The 17,090-nt window shown below is 40.6% G+C and overlaps 1 protein-coding gene across 2 annotated transcripts; it reads right to left on the reverse strand.

Annotated features, from left to right (window-relative positions):
• Positions 1-5,078: 5,078 nt before the first annotated feature.
• Positions 5,079-11,432, reverse strand: CUNH11orf58 (chromosome unknown C11orf58 homolog). Of its 2 annotated transcripts, none has more exons than XM_057418214.1 (5): positions 11,284-11,432; positions 10,895-10,975; positions 9,678-9,738; positions 7,803-7,912; positions 5,079-6,615 (listed from the first exon to the last, which is right to left on the reverse strand). In XM_057418214.1, exons 1-5 carry the CDS (start codon positions 11,341-11,343, stop codon positions 6,406-6,408), a joined length of 522 nt encoding a protein of 173 aa, XP_057274197.1. In that variant the 5' UTR covers positions 11,344-11,432; the 3' UTR covers positions 5,079-6,405. The 2 variants fall into 2 exon arrangements, with proteins under 2 accessions (XP_057274197.1, XP_057274196.1); XM_057418213.1 differs by having other exon boundaries at positions 7,800-7,912.
• Positions 11,433-17,090: the final 5,658 nt, after the last annotated feature.

Raw genomic sequence — 17,090 nt, forward strand, 5'->3', positions numbered from 1 at the left:
TGTCTGTTCTCCTCTGTAAAACCTCAAATTTCCCAAGTATCTTAGCAATTAACTCCTGGGTGTTATATGAAGGAAAGACCAGATTTACTTAGTGTTGAAACTTGGAAGATATAGAAGGCATGGTCTGATGTTACCCCTCTTGATTTCTGGCTGTCTTTGGGTATTTTAAAGGTTTTGCTAGTGCCGCATACATGTCTCTGTGTCTGTGTATTGCGTAGTTATAAAAAAGAACAAAGCCATGCACAAGAAAAACATGAAAAAACGCTATATTTTTTACACCCAGTAAACATTCCTATTGGTTATTTGGCTGTATTCAAAAGGCTAAGATTTTTATTCCTCTACTAGCAAAAGCAACCTTTCTTCATAGTGGAGCAGTACAAAGAAAGAGCACAAAAAATACACACATCACAGTGCTGAAATTCTGTTTGAACAAGTGTATTGATTGGGTCTGACCCCTTTACATTTTTTTTTCCATTATTTGAAAAGGTGCATCTAACTGTAGCTGAATTGAACCAACTGAGATGAACTTTCCATGAAAACTTCTGGAGATACTTCTTTAGTTCAAAGCTTTGGAATTTTAAAGAGCATTTTTAATACAAGTCTGTTGAGGTATTCTGTGCAACAACCATACTTTGAATGTTAAACTACAGGTAAACCTAAGAGAGAGGTAAAATTATAAAGCCTGCCACAAAATTACTGAGAGATGGCAAAATAACTTCAAGTACTAATTATAGAAGTGAATAAAACCAGAAAGTATTGCATATGTGCACATTTGTGCAGTGTTTACTTGTTATTTACCTGTCAGTGCTCCCAGTTGCCTTACAGAGAGTGTAAAACAGCCTCCAAGGAAAACACCTGAGAAACTGAACAGCATTTTTGGAGGAGTTATTGATGAAATAACTGCTATAAGATGTAACCTTGAAGGACAATGATGTTTTTTTTTTGCCCACTAGAAGAAGCCTTTTCAAGGAGCTATGGCATAAGGAAGCACAAAAGGAAGAAAGAGCTTAAGAAAACAAAGGTTAGTAGTGAGTTTGTAGGAAATAATGGCAGAGAGGTATCTGCAAACAAGACTGAGTAAAAGGCTGAGGGTGAGAGTGGAGAACAGTCCAGTGGTTAGAAGTTAAAGACAGTAAAAAGTTGAAGAAGCTGGAATACTTGGACTTGGACAGAAGCAAGATGTTTTAACAAAGGGACTTGACCTAAATTGTGGAGGGGAGGTAAGAAGAAGGAATAGCTGGCAAGTGTGAATACAAGTCTGGTATCCTAGTACAAAAAATACCTTATGAATGGGAATCACAAGATAGTAGAGTGTTAACGATGTCAGTGGGTGAAGGAGGGAATCACTGATGACTTCAATGTAGTGTTTTGGTAACGGGACAGTCATCTTTTCTGTTGCCAGCTTCTGGGCTCTGTTCTTTTAAGCCAAATTACAGTTGAAAATGGCTAGCATGTGTGAAACTCTCTTTTCCCTGTAGAAACATCTTGCACCAGTGCCAGGGGTGAAGGTCAGTTCTCCTGGCACAGAGCCTGGTCCAAGTGAGGGCTTCTGTTTGTGCGGTTGTGATGTGTTAGTGCAAGACAGGGTGTTGTGTGGCCTGCTGCAGCCTCTGGCCACAGTTCTGTTATACTGCCAAGGGGTTTGGGCTGGCTTGATTTTTCTCTCTAGAGCCAGAACTGAGAAAAGCTTTAGCATTGTTTTCTGGTTCATCTCTTGAGACATGGAAGATTTTTGGAGTTTTTTTTAAACCCTGGCTGATGGCTTATGCAAGATGCAACCTTAATGAAACAGCTGGTGACAGTTACAGTGATTTATACCACTCTAGGGGAAACAGCTGACACTAAAGAAGTCCCTGCTAATTCTGTCTCTTGTTATTAGATGGATTGTTGACTTTTCTGACTACTTAGTTCACACCGAACAGTTCTTCTATGTCTCTGCTCTGCTTCTTCTGTATTGTGCCTTTGAGCATCATCTGCTCCCAGTATGGAACAGGATTTTGTCTTCTGCTCAGCACAATTGCAGGGTGTCTGTGTATGTGTTGGGCCGTGAGCACATATGCACACACATTGAGCCCATTCTCTTTTCCTTTGGTGCTGAAGAACAGGACACACAAAAGCTGAGGGACCACAGCTGAAATGAGCAGCAGAACTGGCTGCTCTGCTCGTTTCCCATGTCCTAACCTGGCTGAGAGTCTTGGGTAAAAGAGAGCAACAGCTTGTGAGTGTAGCTGTGTCCCATCTTCTCAAGACCCAATGTGTGCCTGAGGATGCTTCACTTATCTTCACTGAACCCAGTTTAGAAGTTAATTGGCAAATTATTTTATCTGCAGATTTTATTCAGTATCGGTAATGTCTTCATCGGTTGACTACTGAATAAGCTTGATCTTTAGTTTGTGTGCGTGTTTGTGTATGACTATGTTAAGAAGCCTTTTTGACAAGAAAAAAAAAAGTTGGAAAGAGATGTTCTGCTACTGAATCCTTACAAACACATGACAATTACTAGATCTTAGAGGGTGTCATGGAAAGGAGGCTTGGCCCCAACCAGTTAAGGATGAAAAGCTTCACCTGCATTTGCTTTAAAGCTTTAGCAATAAATACAAGGCTGAAAAGGAACCAGGTTATCAAACCTTTCTGCAGTCATTAATGCAGCTTGATATACTTGAAATGAAAATTTACTTATTGTACACTACTTATGGTAATGGTTTGAGAGAATTTCTCTGCAGGTCAGGGTGGGCAGCTGTGAAAAAGTTCAAAACAAGGAAGTTGGTTTTGTTGGGTTTTGATTTTTTTTTGGTGTTTTTTGTTGTTTTGGTTTTTTTTAATATGAGCCCCTGGATTGCTGGATTGAAGATACAAAGGCCTCTTCTGATGTGTGTCACTTCTCATTCTTCACTTTTTCTTCTCAACTAAATCTTCCTGAGCTATGGACACCATAAATGGTACTGGATTTGGATAGGTAATAGCACAAACTTTGTGTGACCTAATTCTGCATCTGCACATCAAAATCAAATCAAATTAGATTAAGTCAATAAGAAGTACTTTGTTTCTTTCATGCTGTGTAAAAACTAAGGAAACTTTACCTATTGGGATACTGTACATCTGTGTACCACTCAGATATTTTTCTCAATAGAAGTGCAGTTGAGGTGGCAGTCTTAAAAGCAGACAAACCCAACTTCTGCTTTGTCCCTTCAGTGAGGGTACCTCGGGACATGTCCCTGCTCTTAATTCCCTGACAGCTTCCAAGAAGCTGATGCAAATAATTGTGCCAGGCTTTGATTATGAGTTATTGCACTGCCACTTATTCTCTTTGTCTCCTGCAGTTTACAGAGGCAGCTTCAGTGCATAATTTAATCCTTGTACTGGGGACTGTAGCAAATCCACAGAGATTTCTACCAACCATCCTCTCTGGCATCACAACATGTGCATGTCTCCTTTGATGTGAATTCCCCAACCAGAGCCTTAGAAGGACCTATAGCTTTGAAGCTGGCCTATAAATTGTGCTTTCAGGAATCAAGTTGTCAGCCTCCTCTTCAGGAAGAAAGGGAGAGTAAACTGTAAAGCAGTTGCATAAAGCTACAGGGCAACTTATAGACCTGGTTTTCTTGGCCTTGAAGAATTCCTGTACAATGTTGTGAATCCCTTTTTGCCTGGCTTAGCATCCTTTTTTTGTGACTGCAGGACCCCATGGGCAGTGGTCTGTGATGGTGCTTGAGTTGAGGGATTCCTATGCCAGGGCAAATGGAAGGGGGACAGGTGTGCTGGGGCTTGTGACCTGTTCAAGTGGTTTCTGTTTTGCAAACACAAGCACTGATAATGTGCCTGCACTGGCCTTTGTATATGTAAATTGTCTGCATGGTTTACAAACACTAACTTTCATCAGGTGTTTCCTATGATGCAGAACAGGCAGACTTCTGCCTTTCTATTGAGACGGAAATAAGCTGGTCTTTGAGTTGAGGAATTTCAGTGGCTGAATCTAATCTGAAAAGACAAATACAGTTGCTCTCTTCAGGATTTGATGTCTGCTTATGTGTTCTGCTGTCGTCTCTGGGAGCTCTTTCTATACCAGCCTGAAAAAGTGAAGAGCTGTCTAGAATCAACCAATGACACTTTGTTTTTTTTCCTGTGTTCTCTGTCTCTGACAAGTACAAGAGCTGAAACCATTCTGCTACTGTCCCTGCCACTGCTGCTAATGTCATTATACCAAACACTACTAAAATTGACCATGAATGAAAACATTTACTTCACTGAACTAATCAGCCTTTCTCTATATACAGAGAAGCTTCTTAGCCAGGCTCCTTCACAGCTAAATTAGCAAGTTATTAGTGTGTTTACAAATATTACACAGAAACAAGACTTGGGTCTGCTTCTCCTGGGTCTTTCCAGGTTGGTTCCAGCATGGAGAAAAGCCCTAAGGGGACGTTTTATTGTGCCCTTGCAGGCTAATGGAAAAGCAGCAGGGTCCTCAGCCCAGCAGAGCGAGTCTGCAGCAATGGATTTCATTGCCTCCTGAAAGTGAGTTACTGCATGCATGCTGCTGGGGAAGGTCAGAGATCCACATGGATGTTGAGCAGCTGCAGAGGGAAAGGTTGTGAGAGCTCAAGGACAGGAGGCAGAGGTGTCAGTGTATATGCAGCATCTTGCAGCTCATGCCTTAATTTGGTAATGGCCCTTAAGGCAATAAAAGGCAGCAGCTGCACCTAGAAGAACCTAACAGTGAAATGCTGGTTTAAGGAAGTGAGCTTAAGTAAGTGTCTAAATAGGAACAAAGTTATATCAGTCTATTAGGAAACTTAATCCTTTATCTTTTGGGGAGGGTGCCTCTCTTCCTAGAAAGAGCAGCTTTCATAAGTCATGGTGAGGTTTCTTTCTTCAAAAGGTGTACAAGGAACTTTAGTTTCTATGTATTAGAAGCTGGCAGTATTAAGAAAACAAAAAGAAACTTGTACAAATCACTGTTAGTAACTGCTGTAACATTGACCTTAAACCCAAATTACTTTTCCAAGTTTTACTTCAAAGAATTACTTCGAAAAACTTTGTATTAAATGCAAATATAGTAAACCAAATCAAAATCTACACTGTTTTTATTTACAATCATATTACTTTTATTTTTTCAATATACCAAGTTCTCCCCCAGTAAATGATGCTGCTGCCATGTTTACATTCAATAAACCTATACACTGATAGCACATGCTGCTGCTTTCACATAAGCAAACTGGCCTGCATATGTTGTCTGCATGTCATAAACTGTATATAGACATGGAAGATTCTCCACAAGCATCCAGTGTTTCCTGAAACACTGTTGTGGCAGAGGTACAGATCAGCTGTTCTGCTTTCCCAGTACAAACAGGCAGTTGATACGTCTGATGTAGTAAGAGGAAACTAAGTCTAAAAAGTTACAGTATTTTACTAATTACTTGAATGCAGTAAACTACAAATTTGCAGAGGAATGGGTGTGCTTAATTCTTGCTGGAAGGAGTTACTTGAACTCCTGACTCTGTTACCAACTTTACTTGAGAGGTACAACCTTTTCATGGTAACTGACTTAGACCTCCAAGTGATGCAGGAATAAAAGGAAGAAGGGGCTTTAGTACTTAATTCTGTATTCTCTATTTTTAAAAAAGCTACATTTTTTGAATCTCTTTTTCATCATCAAAGTATATCTTCTCTTTCAAAGTAAATTGGTTTCTTCATGACAAGTTAATTGTTCATAACAGCTCAGTGCTATAACCAGGAGACAGTAATTCAAAACTCACTCTTTTCTACTTAAAGGTATAATGAACTACAGCTTATCCTCCTCCTTATAAAGCCAAAGAAGTAATCAGAACAATCTGTTGTATTATGCATTTCTACAAAACCTTCTCCTGTGCAACTCCTGTAAGACCTCACGTGGATGCAGTGATTAACACTGTCACAAAATTGAGCGATTTCTCCTCTTAACCCTGTAAACACTAGCATCTATAGACAAAATCATTGCTTAAAGCTTTAGTACATCACAGAATGGTGCTGATACCAGTATTTTACAACTAATGCAACGGCAAGTAATTTACATGTAATCTTAACAGATAAAAATTCAAGACTAGGGTACTAACTAAAGAAACCACTAACATGAAGTTTCCTTATCTGGTATGGAATAAGGGGAGGGAAAGTTTAGATAACATTGTAGAGATTGGGCAGGAACAAAAACTTTATTACTCCATCCAGTATTTTATATGCTTTACAAAAACCAGTAATATCACTGTGCCCATAAAAATGTTATCCATGGCAACAGAAAGCAAATACTAGTTTGTCATCTAATGGGGTCTTTTTAAAATCATAATACAAAGGTTTGTGCTGTAGCAGTCCTCCACTTTGCACTGTAACAATAAGGCTTACTGTACTTGGAATACAAAGCTGTTACATCTGCAGTTATGAACCACTGGCTTTAACAAACATCATTTTATAGTTGCTTTTTGCTTCTTTTTTGCTTTCTGGAACCTCAGCCTCAACATGTTTTTCAGCACCTTGTAGCTCTTCTGCAGACTCCTCTTGTTCAGACTCAGAGCCACTTTCGGAGTCCTCTGAACTCTCTTCAGAGGAGTGCCCAACTGCCTCTTCTTGTTCTTCACTTTCCTGAAACTGGAAGTTCGGATTATGAGACAGATAAACCATTATTTCCTGGCAACTCCACTGCAGCTTTTAATATTTCACAGTGAGCATGTTTTGCTTAACGGCTCCTTTCATTTTACTACTAGAATGGGCTCTGTTGCTAAACCCAAGTCCTTAACATACAAATTGGTACACAGAAAGCAACTCCACTAAAGTGGTTAACCATATACCAACCATGACACTCATGGCTTCACCAGCCACATTCTTATTTAGTTACAGCAGAAATCCTAAAAGCACCATTAAGTGAGTTTGAAAAGTCTCAGGTCACATCAGTTAATACTTACTTTGGTATATGCAGTACATGACACCTGAACATTTGTCATGGAGAAAACATAATGAAACGAACAGCCACACCACCAAGAATTCACATTTGTGACTGATCCTTGAAATTAAGTTTTGCACACTGCAGCATGAGGAATGCTGAAGTAATCCAATGATATTGCTATCAATCCCCAAAATGACATTTTGTTCATGGTCCTGATGAGCAAAGCCTCCACAGCTGTAACATTAAGAATTCCCAGCATTGCACAGGTGGTTTTACTCACTCTGGAAAAATAAGCTATATTTTTATGTAGTAATTGGTATTAACAGGTAGCAAAAAAATAATTATTGCATCTTTCAATCAGCAGATGAAGACATGTTCCAAATAACCTGATTCTCTTGGGTTTTGTCACTCTTCCTGCTCACTCCTATGGAAATCCCTGCAAGTACAAGACCAGCTCACTGAAGGACTCTGTACAGCACATTCCCCTTGTCTTGACACCTCTAGTCAGTTCCATTTCAGGCCCAAAGAGGTATGTGCCTCACCACAAGAAGCAGATACAAACAATTAGCGTTCAGTAATGATGCAGATGGTTATCCTGTCTTCTTATGTATTACGTGGAAAGACCCTGATCTTTGTCACCTTCTGTCCTCATCAGTCTTGACTACTATGGAGCAGTACACGTCGTATCACTTTTCAGAACAATAAGAAACATTAATAATTTTCAGGCCACCACAACATACACAATTAGGGGTAAAGGGCCTGCAGTAAGTTTCTCTTTTAACTTAAACTGCAGCAGTTTGCCAGCAGTTGTAGTGATGGATTTTTAAACCATGTATCATCTTGTCTTAGTGGACTGAAAGGCAAATTGTTATGGAAATAAACAACTTACTACCTCACTGAAACCAAGTCCACAATGGCGGCGGTTTCGTCCAGACATCGTGCTGTCCATGCTTTGTTGGTACTGAGACTCCAATTCTTCATTCATTTTCTTGTCTTCTTCCCCTGCATTGTCCAGTGTACTTTGGTTATGGTTCATTCAAATTAACAAAGACATCAAATTACAAGAAGTCACATTTTCAAAGTTTTATCAATATATTTGTGAAAAAAGTTTAAATTTAGCCATTTTAAACTACTGGACTATTACTGCATACAAACCATCATATTCATAAGCAATCACATCAGTGTCCAAGCAAAACTGCTTTGATACGGGTTTGTAAGTTTCTAACAGCTGATGCATTCAGAGAGATGTGCTATGCCATGGCTTTATGTTGTACTAAACCAGGTAAATGTAACCGATATAGCTTCTCTCTACTTCCTGACAATACTACAACATGTCACAGCAAGGAAAAAGTTTCTGACCTTCATTTCAAATGGTTCTATGATTAAGCCATGAATAATATATAGCAACAGAAGTTGGGACAATACTACCACTCTCGTATATAGAGATATACCTGAAACTATTTTATGATCCTGAATTACGAGGGGTGGTTATTACATCTCTGTGTTTTTCCCATATTTAGCAATTAGCAGAAAAACTGGTTTTCATGAGCTACTTCTACATGCCCTTTTTACTTACTTGAGTATGCAAATAAAGAATCATTTTTACTGGGGAAAATATGGTCTAAAATAGTTAAGAAACCTCTTTTCTTTTAAAGGGTAGGAATCTCTAATTCTCCCTCAACAGGTCTGTAATAGTCTAATTTTCAAATTTTATCTCTGTAAAATAAAAAAAAAATAAAGCTTGTATTGCAAATTAGTATTTCCTCATTTGGAAGTTAGAGCTATGTGTTATTATAAAAGGACAATAACTGTATGATGGACAAGGAAATGTTAAGAAAATAGCTATTCTGATTTTTTGTGAAAAAACATTATCTCAACTTTTTGCTAATGACAAAGCAGTAGTGATTTCTTACAGATCCTTAGGGCAAACATCATCTACTTTCTAGGAAATTCAGGTATAAGGAAGTGATTCTCAGTCACTCTGCAAGCAAACAGCAGAACCTGGAACAAATCCCCAGGCTTCTTTTGGTGTTTTGGCCCACAGATAATTTTTCAACTGAAAAGTTACTATTGGAATGTATCAGGGAAAGGAGCTTTCTGGAACTCTGGCAGTTGCTATTCTACACAGGTTTATCAAAGCGTCTCTCACAACAGTCAAGCTCAGCCTGGTTTCAATGTATTTTGACTTACTACCTAAACAAGCATGATAAGAAGTTACTATGGTCATATGTCACATGACATCAAATCACTGCTGACAGCCAAGATGACCCTGCAGATCTTTTCAGCTTCTACCTCACTGCTTTAAGGCAGAGATCTTTCCATTCAATAGGTAATCAGGTAGGGGCAGAAATCAAGCCTGTTCTTTTCCATGCCCAACAATTTAGGAAGTGTCGATATGCATTACTGACAAGGAAGAAGTATAATACTGCTAGGTATCAATAGCAATAAAGCTTTACTTTCTTATTTTGACAGCAAAGTAAAACTGAGGACCTATGGGCTGATTTCCAGGGCACTTGTACACAAGTTTAACTGACCACCAGATACTTTGCTGAACCTGGATTTCAGAAGACAAGAAAGCAGTTAGAGAAACCGTCAGCAATCTAACAAGAAATTAGGAACCTCTACAAATCCACAGCCTGAACTGTCTTCAACTCCAGCCACAAAATCTGAAGTCTCTCCCTGCAGTATCTATGAAGCTCAAAGTACTGATATGCTCCTAAATAAGAGTTAGATTTCCAACTTTGCATCAGCTGTTGGATAAACTGACCTGTCCTGAAGTGAGAGGTTGATCTGTGGTCTCCGATAACAAGGCGGCCAGTATGTTCTTTCTAAAAGAAAAGGCAGTTTGTTTTGGAGCTTTAGGGTGCACTGATAGCTCTGCCAACATTCTGGAAATCTTGAATGGACAAGGTTTGCTGCCAAACCTTGATAATGAACTATAGAGCTGTAAGTTACACTAGCTAACTGCTGCCTCTTGATGAACTTGTTTCACCTTCAAATTTTCTGAAAAAGTAACCCCAATGACTAAGTACTTCTTACTCTTCCCGCACCCCAAAGGTGGTATTTTTCTATTTCTAAAACTACTTTGTTCTGCTTCTTGCCACTGATATGAAAACTACACTAGACAATGCTGGACACGTGTCAGTTTTGGTTTTGACCTCTTTTTCACTGGTACTATGCAATACTTCAGTCAGTGCAGCTCACAATGATCCCACTTTTAGCCTGGTCACAATATCAAGCAAGACCTTCACAGTGCTCATTAATTAACTGGGTCAGCAGTTGTTCATTAGCAAATGTGTTCCTATAGGCAAGAACTGGAATTACATAGCAAGCAGCATTAGCTATCCAAGCAGATATTGTTAAGATTAGTGGTAGTGGGATGCTTTAATAGGGCATTATATTCCTGTCCCCTAGAAAGTATAACTTTTACCTCTCTAATACAGTAAAATATTCTAACTTCCAAAAATACTCTATTCAAGCATAATAAGCTAGTACAAGTGAAATTATATTTCTTGTAGGTATGCAGAATTGCAATACTAAGTATTTTTTAGATGGAAAAAGCACAATTATATTGTTTTTCCTCAAATGAAAGAGAATTTTACAGACCTAGTGTACAGGTTTGTTGATTTATAACAAGAATTCTCTCAAAAGTGTTAACAAATAATTTTATTAGCTGGTCTGAAAGGATGAAGGTGTGGGAGGAAGCTGCACGGCAGACACTAGACTATTTAAAACCTATTTTTTGCCTTAAACCGCTGCCGGCATAAGATAGGTGCGGCTGTGAAACCCAAATCCTCCTTCAAGCCCAAAGCAGAATTGCCTTTGAGTGTTCTCTTTTCCTTCTGAGAGCACTGCTACTTGCAGCAAGCCTCCTAGGGAGGTTTAGTTGCAACGCAAGTATAAAACCCCACGGAGCCGTTGAGGGGGGAACCTCCTCCCACTCGGGTTCCCGTGTGCTCGCGGGGCGCAGCGGAGCATCCTCACCTTCCCAGCACCCATGAGCCGCAGGAACTTCTGCTTCCGCTCCTCGTTGCCAAGGTCCGCCGCCTCCCAGCTCCTGGAGCCCTGCGGGAGCACACGCTAACTGCGCCCGCCCGCCCGCCCCCTCCGCTGCGGTGGGCGCGGTGGGCCCGGCGGCCCCGGGCAGCCCCTCAGCCCCTGCCTCCAGCTCCCCCGTGACGCCTCCAGCGCCGCTGTTCCTCGGACGGCTTTTAACGCGAGGAAGAGGGCGTCTGGGAAGGCCACGGCCTTCCCCGCGTCCCGCGCTAGGTTCGGAGACCGTACCGGGACTCCGCCACAGTTTCCCTCCCAGCCGCCGCCGCCGCCGCCTCCTCCTCCTCCTCCTCCGCCCCCCTCCCGCCGCCCCTATTTACATCAGGGGAGGCCGCTCGTTTGCGGCCGTGGTGGCCCTGTGACTCCCTGGCCGAGCTCATCGCTGCGGCTGGGTGACCAGGCCCCTCTGCAGCCTTTCTGCCGCAGCCGCTCCCTCAGTCAGCGGCAGGTCACGGTGCCGCGGCAGCCGCGGGGCGCGCCGGGAATGGTAGTTCTCGCCAGGCTCGTGGCGTCACGGCGAAGGCAGGCGGGGACTACCCGTCCCACAGGCCTCCGCGGTGCCGGGGGCTGTCTCTGCCTTCGCTCTGCAGAGAGGCGCTGGCTGGGCAGCTGCGCGAGGGCGGCTGGAGGCAGGGGGGGGAAGGAGTGACGTTGCCGTGTCGGTGCCTATGGAGTTGTAGTCGGTCGCCGGGATTTCGTCTGGATGTGGCGTCAGGCTCGGCGCAGCTGCCGCTCAGGCGTGAAATGCCGCTGGGGGAATGAGGGGAGTAAAAGGGGCTCCCGCCCCGGGGATTGTGCTTCTGCCATCCTGTGAGCGCGGGCGGGAGGCTGCTGGCTTGAAGCCTGAGGTAATCCCTGCTATGGGACGGCGAGTTCTGGCCGTCGTAGAGACAGCGGCTGCTCCCGCCTGGGTATGCTGCTGCCGACGTTTCAGGTTGGGTTACAGTCGCCTTGGAGGCAGCGGTAGTACCCCGCGCCCGCTCCGCGCTCGCTTCTAAAGTAGCGGTCGTGTCCTCGAGGACACCGCGAGTTTCCTGCCGCTTTCCACACCTCAAGGCGCCTCTCCCAATGGCGTTCTTGTAACCGTCTGTGTCCCGTCAGCTCTAGACTCACCAGAAACCTCACCACCACACCCGAGTAATGGGCTCCCTTCCCGCCGACCGGCACAGCCACCTCGTGTGGAGAGCGGCAGCTGATGACCCGTGTGGAATCCTGTGTTTGGAGCCCCAGATGTTTCCACTTAACCCTTCAGTTGTTCTGGTCTTTCCCTGTCACTGTCATTCTTGGAGTCCCAGCTCCACATACGCCGTGTGCACAGCAGAAATTCACTTACTGACCCCAAGTTAGTATGTTCTCACATACCTCTGCTTCAGAATTAGATTAATTTGAGAGGTTTGCCATTGAACATTAATATTCTGGAATTTTTGCCTCTGTTGGATAGGAAGCAGTACACAGTCACACTGTATGCCTTCTGACCTTCGTGTGAAAAAAAGCCCCTTCCGTTTTCTTTCCTCAGTGGCAGTGACTCCCCGTGATAAAATTGCAGAAGCCCTACTAATTCCAGGAGGTGAAGGTGCACATGCTGAAATGGTGTGTGCCAATTCATGTTGCAGCTTAAACCTGACTAGTTTAAAGTTGGTTGCGTAAGGATTTTCAAAAATAACATGAGGTAAACTACTCAAGAGGAAAACAAGTATAAGCGCACGTAAGTGTATGTAGTCTCACTGAAACTTCCTTAACAACTGATTTAAAACAAATTCTTGCAATTTTCTTGTTTAGGCTAAGAGCTAAAGTTAGTGTCTTAAGATCTTTTTTGAGTTGTCAATCAGTATGTTCATGTTGTCTGTGTGCATAAAGGCAGTCACTTCAGCCATCGACTTCTCATCCCCAGCAGTACCTATAAATTATGTGTGCTCGTTTCCTCAGTCTTCTTCTGTGCTTTGCACATACATTATAGGTAGTCAGAATATGCCCCAAATTTTCAGTTCTTCTCAATAGTTAGCTTGAAAGAGCTTTCTTTTAAGTAGCAATAATCTAAGATGCATTTCTTTGCATCTGGTTATCGGGTTATTTGTTTTTTTGTGGGGTTTTTATTTGTTTGTTTTGCTTTTTGGTTGTTTTTTTTTTGGGGGGGGAGGTGAGGTTTTGTTTTATTTTTTGTTTTGGGTTTGTTTGGCTTATATTATTCTAACCAGAAGTTTTTATTATTATTTTTATTGATTTTGTAACTACAACTTTAGATTTCAACCAGTAAGTTTATCTGCCCACCTGTGTAGCTCAGTGCTCCATCAAGGAAACTTTTAGCTTTTTTTTTTGGATTTTGAAGGTTAGAGGGAAAGAAGGATGAGGTAGGCTGTTCCTGCTAATGCCAGGTGTAGTCATTTGCAAAGGCAAGAGGACCACACTCTGCAAAGAGTGATTGGGGCAAAGAGATCATTGAAAAGATACCACATAGGTCCCATAACACATAGGTCTACACACAGTGTAAAGATGCCAACATATCTCATAAAGGAATAGTGTTCAGTTCCTTGCAAGGAACTTCTCTTTATGCTGAAGAAGAGTCCACTCTTGGAGTGGGTGATGGTGGTAGATCTGGTTTCTTTAACTTGCTTTTTGCTGAGGTGATCTGGCTGCTGGTCAGAGCTGAGTTCATCTTTCAGACAGTTTGGGGAAGAACCTGCAGTAGCTGTATAGTTTTCTGTATGCAGTTTTCCTATGGTGCCCCTGTAGCAAATGGAAAGTTCCTGTAAGACTTTAAAACTTAGGCTTCTGGTCTGTCTGTCTTTGAGAGGAACCTTTGTGCTTGGGGAATGAGTTGCTCCTAGCTAAATTTCCTCCTTACAGAGCTAAAAAGGTTTAATTACAATGTTTTTTGTGTGTATGGCAATTAAGCTGCTCTTCAGTCACTTTGATACTTTTTAAGAGGTTCCCTGAGTGTTGTTATTCAGGTGTTACCCATTGTTCTTTTATAGGGCTGAAATACAGTGAAAGAAGAGTTGTTTAAGAAAATATTCTGGAAGATGGAGCACAGAAGTTCAGCAGATCTAATACTCTAGAGATGTCCTGGGTAGGTAGATTCAGAGTTAAAGACATATGTAGGCTGTCATTATTTTTATTATTATTTATACAGAACAGCACTAGGACAGTGATGTTTAAATTCATGTCCACATATATTGCACTGCTTGAGTGTGTAAAATCAATGGAAAGGCACAGCTGTTACACCTGCTTTCTACAATTTCTGTAGTTATTGTTTGGCAATCATTAAGAGTGGATGGGAGCATAGGTATAAGAGAATGGCATATTTAAAGCTTTAAACATCATTTTAATGTATTTAAATATATAGCATATTACATAATGACTGTAATAGTATATTAATTTATATTTCGGTATTTAAAAATTATTTCTAACTCGAGTAAAAATGCAAAGCCTGTAAAAGTAATATAAATTTAAAACTTTTTTTTTTTTGGAATAGTATCTAGGAACATTTTTAGTCTGTTGACTTAGTAGAAATTGTGGTAATCTAATACCAGTAAAATTGCACCTTTTTTTTTTTTAAGTTAAAGTTTTATTACAGTTTCTGTGGTGTTGTGCCTAAAGACCTGTTCCTTAATAAAAACAAGTGCGAAATTTTAGCTTCATGGCTACACAAAGTTCCCTTATGGGACAAATTGAGGGGGTTTGCCATTGGAAAAAAAGAAAAAATGTGCAAGCACTTGAACTCTAAATCAGCTATTAGAATTGGGTCTATATTTGTGGCTTACTGTTAAACTCAAGTTGTTTTCAGGGCAACTAAAATGTGCTAATGTTTATGTGGTTTGGTAATTTTGGCTTTGTTTACATTTTGAATAATGATATGCTGATGATATTTTAGTAAGAGTTTTTTTCTTTACCTCTCTCCTCCTTCTTCCCCCCTTCCCCCAAGCCCCCCCTACCCCACCCCAAAATGCTCTGCAGAAAAGAGGTACCTTGGTAAACGAATACATCCCTTGCATTAAGTGGCATCCATCTACTCATGGGTTAACTTAAAAATGAAGTGGTTCAAATGCTAACAAAAATGTGGAGTCTCTCAGTAGCAGGCTGGTTATGTAAAGGTTTCACTTATCTTTATTATTGATATCTTTATATTACAGATAATTCTGAGGATGTGTGACTCATGAGCTGTATATAATTCCAGTAACACCAGCAAATGATAAAGGAGTTCTGAAACTCTTGTCAAGCTAGAATTCAGTGTTATATTTGCTGTATTGTTTTGAACAACTGGGAAATAAAATGATTCACAGGACAACAAGATATATTGGGTTTCTAAGAAGGAACCTTGTCTTCTCCAGTCTGTGATACTGTTTGAGAACATAAAAAAAAAAAAACAGAAACATATGGATCCTGGGCATTATTTGTATGAATTTTCCACATTTCTTTCACATAGTTCCTCTGAAGATACTATCCAGAAATTAACATTCAGTTCACAAGTGAGATTTTTTTCAGGAAGCTGAAACTGGTTACAGTGCAGAAATAAGACCTCAACTATATTAATGTCTATCAATATAGCTAAAGCACAATAGGGAGGAATGTTGAGGTTTGTTGGTAGAAATTAGCAAAAATAGCAAGGTGAGAGTGAGTTGAGGTGAAATGACAAACAAGGCAACAAAGTTATTCATTGTCATGTACAATTATACTCTGTCTTAGACTTTTCTATACATTTCTGTTTCTGTAGTGAGCTCCAGTCTGTGAATGGGAACCATCGCTGGGGTTGAGGGTAGGTGAACACCAGCTCTGTAACAGGAAAAACCAGAGAAACTTAATGAAGATTTTCACCTTTTTTTCATCCTCAGCAATCTGTATTATAATAATTTTCAGGCAGACAACAACTTAGGAAAGCTAGGTATGGGAAAGCTGAAGCTTAACTAGATCTTGCAGAAGCAGTTTCATGTTTGAAGAACCTGATGTAGAATCTTCAGGTTTTTATTTGACTTTATTTTTTGTTTGGCTCTATGTGTAGAGTTAGGCTAGATTAAAGTAGAACTAGGTCCGACAGCCAAAAGATGTTTTTCATTGTGTAATGTGATAAGGATGTCTTTGCTGTGCAGTGACCAACTATGCTGCAGTAATAAACCTGTTACATGGTGACCGAAATATTGGACAGTTCTGGCTTGGAAGCCATGGATTCGGAGTTGATGCTTCCCCTGTTATAGTCCTGGATCCACCCAAGACTAAGTAGCCTGTGGCAAATTATTTCACCTTTCTTTTTTATCACTGAAATTAGGACAATATTTCTACATTCCACTGTTAAGAATTAGTTGAGAGTTGCACTGTGTATGTTCAAAGCAATGTATAAGTGGTAAATACTTGCTATAGTGTAATTGGACTACTGTAATTTATAATATGCTGACATTGGCATATTAAATAGGATCAACCTCTTCTCAAGTGCTGTAAAATTTTTAATTGTTACTAATGGACTTATGATACTCAAAGTAGCTATCACTGTGAGACAGGGAATGCTGCCAGTATCTCTAGGAAACCTTAACAAGGAAACTACCGATTATTTTTTCGCTTGAAATAAAAAAGGTACATATGTACACATGCACCTACTTTATGTGCACAGTTTAAATTTATTCTGTTTTAGGCAGAAAGCTTTATTTCTTTAAAATAGAAACAGGATATTACTCTAGCATTTCAAAACTGTTTAATCTCTTCCAGCATATTTTAAGCTGACAATGCTTCCTGTTTTCTGACCAGATTTGCTTAGTAGTTGTCACTGCGATATATAGATGTTGCCCCAGAGAAGAGCTGAAAATATTCTGTATATCACTGGAGGTGGGGAAAGAAATTTTTTTATTGATATCTGACTTATGCAACACACTTAGTTGGTGTGTTTTAGTGGCTTGATGCCTGCCAGAAGTTCAATTCCAAGCTCTTGCTAAGTTTTGTTTTAAGGGGTTGGGAAAAAGGAGAGACAAGCTAAGAGCAAACAAAGAGATGTCAACAGAAGGATTGCTGAGAAGGTAGCATCAGTTGAGGAAAGGCAGTCATAGATGTTAAATTTAAAAAGCCCTTTCAAGGACTAACAAAATAAAAGATAGAGATGTACTCACCCTGAAATGGCTTTTATATTTCTGAACCTGTTATAAAA

This window comes from Pezoporus wallicus, unplaced genomic scaffold (genome assembly GCF_028554395.1).
Source record: "Pezoporus wallicus isolate ANWC-B61680 ecotype Strahan unplaced genomic scaffold, APGP_CSIRO_Pwel_v1 contig_2025, whole genome shotgun sequence".
NCBI lineage: Eukaryota > Metazoa > Chordata > Aves > Psittaciformes > Psittacidae > Pezoporus > Pezoporus wallicus.